Here is a 14,710-nt window from a genome sequence, read left to right on the forward strand (position 1 = left end):
TGGTGGTTGCAGTTTAATGTGAGGATGTATGAGGTAATTCAGTTTGGGAGGAAATTTAAGAAATGGGAGCATACTGAAAGATGTTAAAGAGCTTGGAGGAGCAGAGATCAAGCACAAATACAGAATTCCTTGAAAGGACTGGGAGATTTAGATAATAAAGACCAATAATTGTAGATTTTTATAAGTGTGTGCAAACTGCAAAAGAAGGGTGTACGTGGCAATGGTTAGACCATGATTTGCAGTTGTGGGTTTCCCATTCTTGAAAGGATGCTAGAATACAATGTATATTCAGCACGTGATAGAAACATAGAAAAACAGTAACGGGAATAGGCCATTCGGCTCTTTGAGCCTGCTTCACCATTCAATACGATCATGGCTGATCATCCAAACTCAGTACCATGTTCCTGCTTTCTCCCCCGTACCCCTTGATCCCTTTAGCCCTTATATCTAACTCTTTCTTGAATATATTTAATGATTTGGCCTCAACTGCTTTCTGTGGTAGAGAATTCCACAGGTTCACCACTCTCTGGGTGAAGAAATCCCTCCTCATCTCAGTCCTAAATAGCTTACCCCTTATCCTTAGACTGTGACCCCTGGTCCTGGACTCCCCTGCCATCGGGAACATCCTTCCTGCATCTAGTCTGTCCAGTCCTGTTAGAATTTTGTAGATTTCTATGAGATCCCCTCTCATTCTTCTAAACTCTAGCGAATACAAACCTAATAGACCCAATCTCTCTTCATATGCCAACCCTGCCATCCCAGGAATCAGTCTGGTGAATCTTTGCTGTGCTCCCTCCATAGCAAGAACGTCCTTCCTCAGAAAAGGAGACCAAAACTGTACACAATACTCCAGATATGGTCTCACCGAGGCCTTGAATAATTGCAGCAAGGCATCCTTGCTCGTGTACTCAAATCCTCTCATTATGAAGGCCAACATACCATTTGCCTTCTGAGCTGCGTGCTGCACCAGCATGGCACCTGCATGTGTGCTTTGAGCGACTGGTGCACAAGGACACCCAGGTCTCGCTGTACCTCCGCCTTTCTCAATCTATCGCCATTCAGATAATCTGCCTTTCTGTTTTTGCCACCAAAGTGGATAACCTCACATTTATCCACATTATATTGCAGGGGATGTGAAGCTGACTAGCACATCTCCTGTGATTTTTCTTTTTCCCCCTGAAAGTTGGAGCAAAGAAAATTTTCCTCTATGCATTCACGTATGTGTAGTTGTGGGGATCCAGAGCATGTGAAACTTCCATCTATGCAGCTGTCTCTCTCACCAGTGGCATATAAGGAGTGTGACATATTTGCCAAATGCAATAATAGGTGCGATTATTTATATTGGAACAGAGAAGGCTGAAAGGAGATTTGAGATATTTTAAATGATTGAAAATGGATAGTTTCTGATTTGAAATCTGCAGTGAGGCGAGATTAGGAGAAATTCCTACATGTGGAATTATTAGAGAATGAAATGTTTTGCCACAGGTGGTGGTTGAGGTTGAGGCTGTTCCATCTTTTAAAGGGAGTGTAAAATGATGCATTTGAAGCAGAGAAGAGCCTCGAGAGAGAGAGATGGTTGTAAATTGCTACAGTTATGGTAGGTCTTCAGAGGCAGGAACCGTGTGCACCAAGCTACTTGGGGCAGCAGTGCAAATAGGGAATGTTAGATTTTAAGGGGATTATGGTTGCATTTTTGAGCAGCGGTTATTGATTGGACTGACAGTAAGGGGTTTGTGATCTTTAGCACTGATCGGGTTAATCCTTTCCAGCCCTGTGTAATCTTACATTTTTAAAGAAGATCGGGTGGCTGTTTCTTTTTCATCTATCTAGATAGTAATTGCTTAGTGGGTAAGCTGTGGTATTTTGGAGCTTGCTTAAGAGCTGAGATGAAATTGCCCACAGTTTTTTTTCCTTTGGGCTTTTTGCCTCCTTCAGGAGGTGGCAATGCCAGTGGTCGTTTGGGGGGGGTGGGGGCAGGTAAGAAGGAGAGGTTTTACTCTCCGACATCACGCACATTGGAGGTGCAATGAAACATCCATGGTGTAACTCTGAAGAGTTATGAAAAATCAGACTTTCATTTCAAAAAAAAAACTTTGTTCACTTTTTTAAAACAATGGTCCAAAATGGCTGCTGAAGAAAATAGGATTAACTTTTGTGTATTCAAACTGTCTGACAAAGGACAAATCTTCAAAGCCAAAAGGTGTTAATGAAACCCATTTCATACCTATCCTAAAAACATTCCAGAATTGAATGTCTTGTAAAATAAAGGAAGTGTGAAGTAATCATGTCCTGGGCCATGGTGCGATCACCATGGGAAAGAAACCAGAATGTCTCCAAACAGGAAATGTGAAGTGACAGTTTTACCTGAGAGAGAGGGAGAGACTGACTCAGAAGGTGAAGCTACTTGTAACAGCTGGTATTCCAGCAAGCCAGAAAGCACCTGTCCTGCTGAAAAATCTGACCTGTACATAATACAAAAGAGAGAGCTGGAACTCACCTGCGATCTTCAACAGAACCTTCAATGAAGAGAGAAACCTACAATCATAGCAGGCCTATAACTATCTAGACCTTGAATCCCAAGAGAATTCAAGAGGTTTATCGTAACCCTTCTCCCCCACTAAAACACGCCTACCTTTTTCCCTTCTCTGTTTCTTCGTGCGTGTGTGTGTGTGTCTGTGTGTGAAGTTGTAACAATTTCAGGATACGGTGTATGATCAATAAACAATTGACGTTCTGTTTTTTTAAAACCTACAAGAACAGCTGTCGCTGTCTGGTTATTTGAAAAATAAAGCACCGAGCGGTTAAACTCTTAATGCAAATACACTAGTTGCGGTCAGGTGGGGAGTTGAACAGTGGGAACCACCCACGCCACACCACGTTGCCATAACACCAATCACTGGAATTGGCTTTCAATTCCAGTTTTATTTTATTTATTGAATTTAAATTCCACCAGCTGTACCCTAAAGAGCTGATGGTCTTTCATGTTGGTGTGTTTTGGACTTTGTGACCTTTCAAACCACCACCATCAACCAGCTTGCTAATATTCAGTATTGAGATTCATAATGTAAATACCGCCTGCTTTAGGAGTAGCCCCTCTATTCCCTTTGTATCCCAGCATTGCCTTCATGTGGAGGGTGGGAGTGGAATTAAACAAAAGTCTGGCAATTGTCAATGATTAGTCAAAAACTCCAACAGGTATTTATAGGTTTAAACAGGAGCTTTGTATTAAACTAACTTTTCTTTTCTCTAGTTGATCGGAATTACAGATGGCTACCTCTCTTTGTTGACAGATAATGGTGAGATACGCGAGGATCTTAAGCTGGCAGATAGTGACCTGGGAAAAGAAATACTACAGAGATATGATGCTGGAGAAGACCTAATGGTAAGGAGAGCTGATGTATGCTTGTGTACGTTTGGTATTAAAAAGGGGCACTCAAAATATCAAGTTCACTGGCTCTGTTTATCAAAATAATGAATGCAGAATGGGAAGTCACCATGTTCAGTTCAGTAACCAACTTTGTTCATGTTCTAGTTTAAATCCAATTTCTAAAACAATTTGGATGTGTGGAGAAAAAAAATCCAGGATTCCTACTCCTGATTGTAGCAGGAGCAGACAGGATTGGGATGGTTGAATAGCATAACCCATCATCAATGTTTCGTGTCCAAACTTGCATCTGAAAAAACTGACCACTTGATGAGATGCTGGCCAGTGTGATTGTGATCAGCAAACAGTCAGTGCTTTTAGGGAGGTAAAAAATTAGTGAGGGAAGGGGGCTAATGAACCACGGGATTTAGAGGTGGAATGGTTCACTTTTTTGCATTGATGGGCTGGTGTGTAGATTAAATATTCTATTAGATGTGGGCCCATAACTCCAAGTCCCTGTAGCTTGACTCATCACTGAGCCAAAGTCCCCGCAGGCAATCTATTTGCCATAATCACATGGAGGCAAAGTAAAGTGACGAGGCTGTCGCTACAGTTGATATTGCTCACATGGTGTAACCCAGTGGTGTGAGATACTCAACTATCGATTCATTGGGTCGATTGGTGGTTAAGGGACTTTAATTCTGCTGAAGTCAAATAAAGCAGCAGGAGGGAGTCCTGATACTTACCTCCTCGATCTGTTACTTGGTTTCTTAGATTTTCAGGCTTGTCTGTGACCAGTCGCTGAGATGCTCTTGCCTCCACCTGTTGGACTTCTGTTCATATCCTATGTATGGGGAGTCGGTGGCGTAATGGTAATGTCACTGAAATAGTAATCCAGAGGCCCAGGCTAATGTCCTGCACCACTGGTTCAAATCCTGCCCTGGCAGCTGGTGGAATTTAAATTCAATTAATAAAAATCTAGAATTGAAAGCTAATCCCAGCAATGGTGCCATGAAACGATCACCAACTATTGTAAAAACCCATCTGGTACACTTTAGGGAAGGAAATCTGCCATCCTTAGCAATGGTCTGGCCTACATGTATTTTTATTTTAGAGATACAGCACTGAAACAGGCCCTTCGGCCCACCGAGTCTGTGCCGACTAACAACCACCCATTTATATTAACCCTACAGTAATCCCATATTCCCTACCACGTACCTACACTAGGGACAATTTACAACGGCCAATTAACCTAGCACCTGCAAGTCTTTTGGCTGTGGGAAGAAACCGGAGCACCCGGCGAAAACCCACGCAGTAACAGGGAGAACTTGCAAACTCCGCACAGGCAGTACACAGAATCGAACCCGGGTCCCTGGAGCTGTGAGGCTGCGGTGCTAACCACTGTGCCGCCCATGTGACTCCAAACCCATAGGACTGTGGTTGACTCTGAACTGCCCTCTGAAATGGCCTAGCAAGCCACTCGGTTAAGGGCAATTAGGATGGGCTACAAATGCTGGCCTTGCCAGCAATGCCCACGTGCCATGAAAAAATAAAAAGTACTTGGATGCTTGCTGCTTGTTATGGTACATTTCCAAAGCAAGCTCCCAAATATAAGCAGTGAATAATGTGGCTCCTGAATTTGTCTAATTATTCTGTCTGCTGCTTTTAATCTTGAGAATTCGGTATTACTTGGTGAAGCTCTCAAACTTCATTGTTGGTCTTTGTGATTGCTATCAAGTGCCAGAACTAAGGAATGCATTTTGCAGTTAAAGGACACTGGTACTGTTAGGACCTGGTCCATGTTTGTGACTAATCTCGCTGATTTATTTTCCCTGTCTCCCTAGATCACAGTTCTGTACGCAATGAACGAAGAGGCAGCCATTGCCATCAAGCCAATGACCAAACAGTAAACAGGGATCAAGAGACCAGATCTGACTGCTCAGGCCAAAGCTTTGGATCTTAATTGGGTTAATTATTGCCAAAGTAACGGCCTTCACACCATGACCTCATTTCCTTCGAATTTCTTTCAAATGGCGCCGGACCAGTCTTGACCTTGCAGCCCAATCAGCTGGCCAGTTGTTGCTGCAGGCTGATTGGCATTGTACTAAATCACAGGTGTTGGTGCTCCCAAATAAAAGTATGGTGATGTAAAGTTTGCTGCCATTGGTCCTCTTTTGTTAGTAGAACTGGCCTATCGAATGAATTCAGAAAGCTGTCTGATCTGTGATTGGTTTGATGCCCATCCTTGTTGCTTAGTGAGGGTTTCAGGCACAATACACCTAGCGGCCAAGAGCAACTAACTATTACCTCTGTTATACTCCTGCCAACTTTGTAATGTTTTTCGTTGGCTTCTCATGTTGTAAAACTCTTAATACAATATCAGCGTTTGTCCTTGTCAGATGGGACAGGCTTTCCAAATGTTGCATTTTAAAAACGCCCATGTGAATCTGGGGACTGGAGTGTTGTGCTGCGAAATTTTGCTCGAGGCCTTTGTCACCAGAGTGAAGAAAAAAATTATATTCAGTTGCTTATTTCTTTTATTGTATTTATCATGTAATGGTATTAAAATGGCAAAAGCATTTTCTTGGAACTTGTCCTTCCAAGGTGCATTTGATGTTGGATTTCGTACACAAGATGAATTGTTACCAGTGCTGCGGTGATTTTGTTAAACACTTATGGAGGGAGCAGGGTGTTGTTTGAGGAAATCTTATTGCTTGCCTGTAGTTATAATACTCACCAACACACTCCCTCCTACACTAAAGTGGATCAGACTGCCAAGTTCAAACCAACATTGAGTCGTGTGGCTTTTTAAAAGAAAAAGTTGCTTGGGAGAAAATTGAACTTTCAAACCTGAAATCCACTGATAGTTTACATATTTGCTTGGTGTATATTTTAACTTGATACAGAATTGATGGCACAGAAGTTCCCGAGAACCCTATTTTCTCAAAGTATACTCTTCCCTTGCCCCTGTGAAGTGCAGGTGCTACTGGGTTCCATCTTTCCTGGCTGCTTGTAGCCTTTTGGCTTCTGAACAATCACTACTCTAGTGCTTTGCTTGTGCTACCTGTATGTGATTTATCAAATACTGCTTCATGAGTTTCCTGAAAGATTATGCACTTTGTGTCTGAGCACTTAGTGCCTGGGTGTTCTGCTTCAAACATCGTAACATAAGTAGTGGTTGGCAGGGGTGGGGGTGTATAAAATAATATGGTCAAAAATTTGCATGGTGGTAGGTAGTCTTGCAGTTGTGCTGTAAAATTAAAGCTATGATGCAGGGTGTGTGCTACATTTTTTAATTTCACTTGCTATTGATTTATTTGGCTGAATTTGGTTTGGCTATAACCCCATTGCTTTACAGTGAGGGCTGCTCGAAATAGAGGACAGTTGCTTTCAGAAGTGTTCACTAGGTAGCGAAGTGGGTCCTTTTCCGTTGGCGACCTAGGTTTGTGTCCAGCTCACAATGGGGGTTAAAATTTCCCTCTTGTGGAACAAGTTGGGGCTGGTAGGGAGGGAGCAGAAAGCAACTAGACTCCATTCCTAGTGAGTGTAGGTTTGCAGCATAAAGCTGCCTATAATAAATTGGCAGTATTATTTGGAGTTTGGTGTGGGGCAATGGGAATGCCACACTTCTGTAAATGATCTTTAATCGCCATCTGGACATATAGAGTATTACAGCACAGAAACAGGCTCTCCAAAATAGCTACCAGTTAGTCCAATTCCCCTGCTCTTTATCCAGAGCCCTGCAAACTTTTTGTTTTCAAATATTTTCTGATTTTTTTTGAAAGTTACTATTGAATCTGCTTCCAGCACCCTTTCAAGGCAGTGCTTTCCACAACTCTCCACTCCCCACCATTTTTGCCAATTACCTTAAACCAGTGTCCTCTGGTTTCTGACCCTCCTGTTTCTCCTCATTGACTCTATCCAAACTCCTCATTAATTTTGAGCGCTTCTATTAAATCTCCCCTTCTCCTTTGGGATTGTTCTCCTGACAGCAGCTTGTCTGGTGTGCTTAAGGTGGGTGGGTGTGCAAAATGAAAATGTTTCATTCGTTCCTCAACACAAGTCCCCCTCCCATTGTGTGAAAGATTTTGTTTTGCAAGGGGATTGTTGTGGTTGCTGGAGTCCTCATGGATCTCTGCTGTTTGGAGGTTTTGTAAATACAGTAGATACTGCTTCATGAACATGAATGAATGGAGTCATTATCCACCCCTTTACACTGAGCTGGAAATAAATGCACAAAAGATCCTCAACTAATTTCAAAAGACTTAAATCTGTGTGCTTAAATCCAATAGTTGACTAAAATGCAGTTATCCAAGTGATTTTATGCTAGTTTAATGTGCTCCAGGCACTTTTTGGGATATAAACCTTTATTGATATGGTTTTATAATGTAATTAAAACTCATTTCACTTTACAAATTAAATTCGCATCCAAAATCCTGACTCAAACATAACCAGGAAACAAGCAGCTGCAAATAGAGAGCATTCTTGATACTTCCTTCATGGTAAAAGTGTATTCCTTCGAGGTTCTTAGAATTTGCTGTTGCATTGAAGACTCCTTTTGGACTGGGTATTGGTGTTCCTTACCTGTGTAATTTGAGCAGTAGATTGGTCAGGCTACTAATTTTTCCTGGATATTTGTTTTTAGCAACTAATAAGGGCTCACTCAGAGTGAAAACTGTATTAAAAGCTGTTTAAACTGAATGCCTGTGATGCCATTTATAAAGGAATGATGCTAATGCAGATTTGAGTTTTGCACAAAGCCTGTAAAATTCGATTAAAACATGTTCAAATAATCTGCTGTCCTGACTAAATTGTCTTTATTCCTCCATTTCATTTCACCTAGTTGAGTGACTACCCAGCTACTTGCCATACAATACAGATGGCTTCAAGCTCAGTCCAGAGCATAGCTACCTGACCAGACCCGACGACATGTATCAGGTTCAGATAGGGTCTCTCTTCTGGATCCGGCATTCCAGGTTGGGTCGGACACAGTGCTGCCTTTTGGTCAGGGAGGGGAAAATCTTTAAAATTTGAACAGCCAGGGTGGGAAGTGTGCATCCAGACTCCGCACTAGTCTGCAGTGAGCAATTCCATCCAAGGTAGAGCACCACCTCTTTGATATAATCAACTTCATTTCGGTAGTGGGTCGGGGGAAAAAATCAAAGGACTCTGGCTGCTTCTGGTTGGATGTGGTTCTGTTAGGCTCGGGTCGGGTTTCAATTGCATACCTGAGCAGGCCTTTAGCTCAGTCAATGCTGGCTTTGCTGGTCAGCTGGGATATCAGAACTGTGGTTAAGTAACCTGACTTTCTCTTTTAGATGGTCATGAATTGTGGAATGATATAGCACAGAAAGAGGTTGATCAGCCCATCATGCCTGCTGGCTTTTTGAAAGCTCTATTGAATTAGTCCTGTTTCCCCCTGCCCTCACTCCACCCCAAAATCCTGGAACTCCTTAACAGCACTGTTGGTGTATCTACACTCCAAGGACTCTAGCGGTTCAAGAAGGAAGCTCACCACCATCATCTCAAGAGCAATTAGGGGTGGGCAATAAATGCTGGCCTAGCCAGCAACACCCACATCCCCCAAATGAATGAGGAAAATGTCCTTGTTTTTTACAGTGGAGAAGTGGAAGACTTCGACCCATTGTGTCTGTGCTGGCTCACTTAAGGAGCAATTCATGTACTGCCATTATTCTGTCCCCTGCCCATTCCTCCTTTTCAGATACTTAGCAAATGTAGAAAAATTTTACAGCACAGAAGGAGGTGACTGCCCATCGCGATTGTGCCGGCCGTAAAACGAGCCACCCATCCTAATCACATTTTCCAGCATTTGGTCCGTATCCCTGGAGGTTCCATATCCAGACATCTTTGAAATGAGTTGAGGGTTTTTGGCTCTACTACCCTTTCAGGCAGTGAGTTCCAGACCACAGGACCCTCACCTAGGTGAGAATACTTATGTCATGCAGGCCCCCACCTGCCAAGACTGAGGCAGACATTTTTCACCACATGAGCATTAAAACTTAAAATTGTGGCTGGGAAGAAAAGAGGGCTTCTCACAAGGAATTGCCAAGCCCCTGACTGGAAAGACATTTGCATGTTAGCAGACAGTGTTGGAACAAGGGACCCAGTCCTTGCTTCCCCAAACACAGAAGTGGTGGTCAGACCAGTTTAGTCACTTGTCTGGCTGACTTGGAGTTTTTTGAATTTGAACTTGCTGAGAAAAAGAACTCAGAAAGCTCTTTGCTGCTGGGCTGAAAAGGCCTCTCTCCTGTCTGCTCTCATCCCTTTCTCACGGAACAGAAGATCCACTGAAGGCACATTAACCCCAAGAGAGAAAAGTCTCCTACAGTGAACAAGGTTAAAGAAGAAATAACACGAAATGCTGGAAATACACAGCAGGTCTGGCAATGTCTGTGGAGAGAGAAGCAGAGTTAATGTATCAGGTTAGTGACCCCAATGATTTCTGATGTAACAGAAATTTGAGGGCAGACAGGAGAGAGGTGTTCTCAGTCCCAGGAGCAAGTTCAAATTCAAACAGCCAGTTAGTCATGTGAACAGGGACTGGGTACTTTTTTCCAACACTTTTTTTTCATGGGATGTAGGCGTTGCTGGCTAGGCCAGTATTTATTGCCCATCCCTAATTACCCTTGAGAAGGTGGTGGTGGGTTGCCTTCATGAACCGCTGCAGTCCATGTGCTGTTAGGAAGGGAGTTCCAGGATTTTGACCCAGCGACAATGAGGGAGTGGTGATATAATTCCTCGGGATGGTGTGTGACCAGGAGGGGAACTTGCAGGTGGTGGTGTTCCAATGCATTTGCTGCCCTTGTCCTTCTAGTTGGTAGAGGTCGCGGGTTTGGAAGGTGCAGTCTAAGGAGCTTTGGTGCATTGCTGCAGTGCATCTTGTAGATGATACACACTGCTGCCACTGTGTCAGTGGTGGAGGGAGTGAATGTTTTTAGATGGGACGCCAATCAAGCGGGCTGCTTTGTCCTGGATGGTGTCGAGCATCTTGAGTGTTGTTGGAGCTGCACCCATCCAGGCAAGTGGAGAGTATTCCATTACACTCCTAACTTGTGACTTGTAGATGGTGGACAGGCTTTGGGGAGTCAGGAGATGAGTTACTTGCCACAAGATTCCTAACCTCTGACCTGCTCTTTTGTAGCCACAGTATTTATATGGTTACTCCAGTTCAGTTTCTGGTCAATGGTAACCGCTAGGATGTTGATAGTGGGGAATTCAGCAATCGTAATGCCATTGAATGTCATGGGGAGATGGTTAGATTCTCTCTTGTTGGAGATGGTCATTGCCCGGCACTTGTGTGGCTCAAATGTTTCTTGCCACTTAACAGCCCAAGCCTGGATGTTGTTCAGGTCTTGCTGCATTTCTACATGGACTGCTTCAGTATCTGAGGAGTCATGAACGGTGCTGAACATTGTGCAATCAGCGAACATCCCCACTTCTGACCTTATGATTGAAGAAAGGTCATTGATGAAGCAGCTGAAGATGGTTGGGCCTAGGACATTACCCTGAGGAACTCCTGCAGTGATGTCCTAGATCTGAGACTGACCAGCAGAGAGTTTTTCTCTGATTCCCATTGACGCTAGTCTTGCTAGGGCTCCTTGATGCCATACTGGGTCAAATGCTGCCTTGGTGTCAAAGGCAGTCACTCTCACCTCACCTCGGGTTCAGCCCTTTTTGTCCATGTTTGAACCAAGGCTGTAATGAGGTCAGGAGCTGAGTGGCCCTAGCGGAACCCAAACTTAGCATCACTGAGCAGGTTATTGCTAAGCAACTGCTGCTTGATAGCACTGTCGATGACACCTTCCATCACTTCACTGATGATTGAGAGTAGGCTGATGGGGCGGTAATTGCCGGGTTGGACTCGTCCTGCTTTTTTTTGTGTACAGGACATACCTGGGCAATTTTCCACATTGTTGGGTAGGTGCCTGTGTTGTCGCTGTATTGGAACAGCTTGGCTAGGGGCACGGCAAGTTCTGGAGCACAGGTCTTCAGTACTATTGCTGGAATATTGTCAGGACCCGTAGCCTTTGCAGTATCCAGTGCCTTCAGTCATTTCTTGATATCACGCGGAGTGAATTGAATTGGCTGAAGTCTGGCATCTGTGATGCCGGGGACTTCAGGAGGAGGCCAAGATGGACTCGGCACTTCTGGCTGAAGATTGTTGCAAATGCTTCAGCCTTATCTTTCGCACTGATGTGCTGCTAACATGCAAATGTCTTTCCAGTCAGGGGCTTGGCAATTCCTTGTGATAGGCCTTCTTTTCTTCCAAGCCACAATTTTAAGTTTTAATGTTCATTTGCCAAAATAATGTGTGCCTCAGTCTTGGCAGTTGGGGGTCTGCATGACACTTATATGCTCTATTTGTGCTCCATTCCTCTATAAAGCCAACTTGCATGAGCTAGCAGAGAGTGGTTGGGATCTGTGTGACTGTACCCAACAGTTGAGAGTTGGAAGTGGACAGACGCCACTGATGCTTAGCATCTGAAAGTGAAAATACAGGTTAATGCTTTCGTTAGCACCCTTCAACATTGTTTTCTTGTATCCCAGCACAACCTTACAGGTGAACTTCCAAGGATGCAGTTTCCTTTAGAAAGTACTGAAGTACTGGTTCAGATTTATAGGTACTGTGCCAAGAGGCACAAAGACAGCTGCAAACAGGTAGGTCCTATTTGGCCATTTCAATGACTAATCAATTTGTGATTAGAGGCTTTAGCCAGCAGCAACAGTGGTCCATGTGTGTGTGGGGTAGGTGGAGGCCGGGCGGAGTAGTGTTTGATTACAATGGAAATTAGATTTGTCTTGCATGCTGCCTGATTTTTTTTTTTAAATTTCCATACAGTTCAAAGGATTCTTCTTCTTCTTTGGCCTCCTTGTCTCGGGAAACAATGGGTAAGCGCCTGGAGGTGTTCCGGAGTGACCTCTCCATGGCGCATGCCTGGGCGAATGTATGGAGGTTGAGAGTTGCCCAAGCGTCAAAACCCCCCTCTCAGCCTTTCTGGTGGGGTCCAAAGGAGTGCAGAGCACGACGTTTGGCACCGGTATGGCTGCAGGAACTGCCGGAAACATGCCAAAGGTGACACATGACCGCCTACAGGGTTCCGCTCCGGATTTTCTGTTAGGGTTTACTCCCTTAGCCTTGGTCTCTCCCGAGACGCCCACAAGGCAGTGGGGTTGTTAGGGCCCCTAGACAGGTGTAGAAGGATGCCGGTGGGAGGAGGGGGTGCGAGGGGGAGGGCTGGAGGGAAGCGGGTGCGAGGGGGAGCTGGGAAGGTCCAGATGTAAAACAGGCCAATTCACTGTGTACACTGATGGGTATAGTCTAAAAACTAGACTTGAGAGAAATAAGGAAAAATGTCTACACAAAGGTGGGTGGAAGTTTGAAATTCTTTTTCACTAACAGCAATTAATGCTAGGTTAATTTTAAATCTGGGATTGATAATTTTTTGTTAATCAAAGGTGTCACAGTCCTGTGGTTTTTTTTTCCTCTCGGGAAATATTGCGGTGCACCTTTAAAAGATTAGTACATCTTTAAGGCAGCAAGCTCTGCAGTCTGTGAGCCAAAGTGCATTCTGGTTGCCAGGCAACAACCCTACAGAGATTCAATGTATCCGTCTCAACTTTTGAAAACTGGCTGGCAAAGAAGTGGTTTGTTCAGTTGACAGACTATTGCAGCACGTGAAGGAAGAAGGAGAGCTCTCGTAAGTCAATTTAAACCTTGTGTAGTTTCTCTCTCAAAATTCTAAAAAGCTTTGAGCCAAATTATCATTGCTGGAAAAAAAGTTTAATACTACAACTGCTGAACTGAACTGCTGAATTCGTATCTTTGGAAGGATCTTCGGATTCATCGGACCTTGGAAGACTGCAAGTGAACTTTGACAGTGGCGCAGTGGTTAGCACCGCAGCCTCACAGCTCCAGTGACCCGGGTTCAATTCTGGGTACTGCCTGTGTGGAGTTTGCAAGTTCTCCCTGTGTCTGCGTGGGTTTCCTCCGGGTGCTCCGGTTTCCTCCCACAGCCAAAAGACTTGCAGGTTGATAGGTAAATTGGCCATTATAAATTGCCCCGAGTATAGGTAGGTGGTAGGGGAATATAAGGATGGGTGAGGATGTGGTAGGAATAAGGGATTAGTGTAGGATTAGTATAAATGGGTGGTTAATGGTCGGCACAGACTCGGTGGGCCGAAGGGCCTGTTTCAGTGCTGTATATCTAAATCTAAAAATCTAAAAAGACCATTCATCAGGAACATAATGTACAAAATTATGAGGGGTCTAGATAGAGTAGACAGGAAGGATCTGTTTCCCCTAGCGGAGAGGTCAATTACCAGGGGGCACAGATTTAAGGTGATTGGTAGAAGGATTAGAGGGGACATGAGGAAAAGCTTTTTCACCCAGAGGGTGGTGGGTGTCTGGAATTCACTGCCAGGAACGGTGGTGGAGACAGAAACCCTCAATTTTTTTAAAAGGTGTCTGAACATGCACCTGAAGTACTGTAACTGAAAGGCTATGGACCATGTCTTGGAAGGTGGGATTAGATTGGGCAGCTAGTTTTTTTTTGGCCGACACGGACATGACGGCTGAATGGTCTCCTTCTATGCCGTACTTTTTCTGTGGTTCTATGGTACTATGGTAATCTGCAAAGATTTATTTTTTTTGAGCAGCTAATTAAAAACCAAGCTACTGTTAGTTTGAGTATATGTATGTGAATGCGGGAGTTAGATTTTTAAATAAAAAGTGATAAGGTCTTTAGATATTGGCTTATCTCAGTAGTGTTTAAGATTTTTTTTTTGTTTTTTTAATAAATAGTTAATTTGTTGATATCTAAAGATACCTGGTTTGGTTCGCTTCATTCGGGGGTTACTAGAAGGTTCAATTCGGCTGCTGCTTTCTTCGTTTTGGAAAGCTTAAGGAAATATGATGTGACCTGTGGAGCGATGGGACTAAATTGACAGTGTGTTGCTCACACCGTGATCAGAATCATATATTTTGATTGGGGGCTTTGTCCTGATCTGTTGTAACATATTTTAATTGGGGGCTCATCCACGATTGAATCATATTTTAATTAAACAGAATCAGAATAATTTGGAGGGCTCGTGTTTGGGATCATATTCATTGTTCATCTCTGGGATAACATACAAATTAGGGTCTAGCGTCTGGCATCATATTAATTGGAAACTTGATTGTTAGGATCTAAATCTAACGCCAATTACAAAGAAATAAAAGGAACCAGGTCTCATGTGTATGTTAAGATACAGTCTATACCATAGTAATGGCATTAGCGGTTGCAGCAGAGATTTTGGGAAAGCAGAGTGTTTCCCTCAGTGACTTGA

General features: G+C 43.7%; 1 protein-coding gene across 5 annotated transcripts in view; it reads left to right on the top strand.

Annotated features, from left to right (window-relative positions):
- The window catches only part of LOC137375481 (eukaryotic translation initiation factor 5A-1-like), a 29,031-nt gene extending 20,874 nt beyond the window's left edge, over positions 1-8,157 (top strand). For all 5 annotated transcript variants that reach the window (XM_068042810.1, XM_068042811.1, XM_068042813.1 and 2 more), the window contains exons 4-5: positions 3,251-3,382; positions 5,209-8,157. In XM_068042810.1, the coding sequence (XP_067898911.1) occupies positions 3,251-3,382; positions 5,209-5,274 (198 nt within the window). In that variant the 3' untranslated portion in view covers positions 5,275-8,157. The remainder of the gene's footprint in view (positions 1-3,250; positions 3,383-5,208) is intronic.
- Positions 8,158-14,710: the final 6,553 nt, after the last annotated feature.

The sequence above is a fragment of the Heterodontus francisci genome, chromosome 11 (assembly GCF_036365525.1).
Source record: "Heterodontus francisci isolate sHetFra1 chromosome 11, sHetFra1.hap1, whole genome shotgun sequence".
Lineage (NCBI taxonomy): Eukaryota > Metazoa > Chordata > Chondrichthyes > Heterodontiformes > Heterodontidae > Heterodontus > Heterodontus francisci.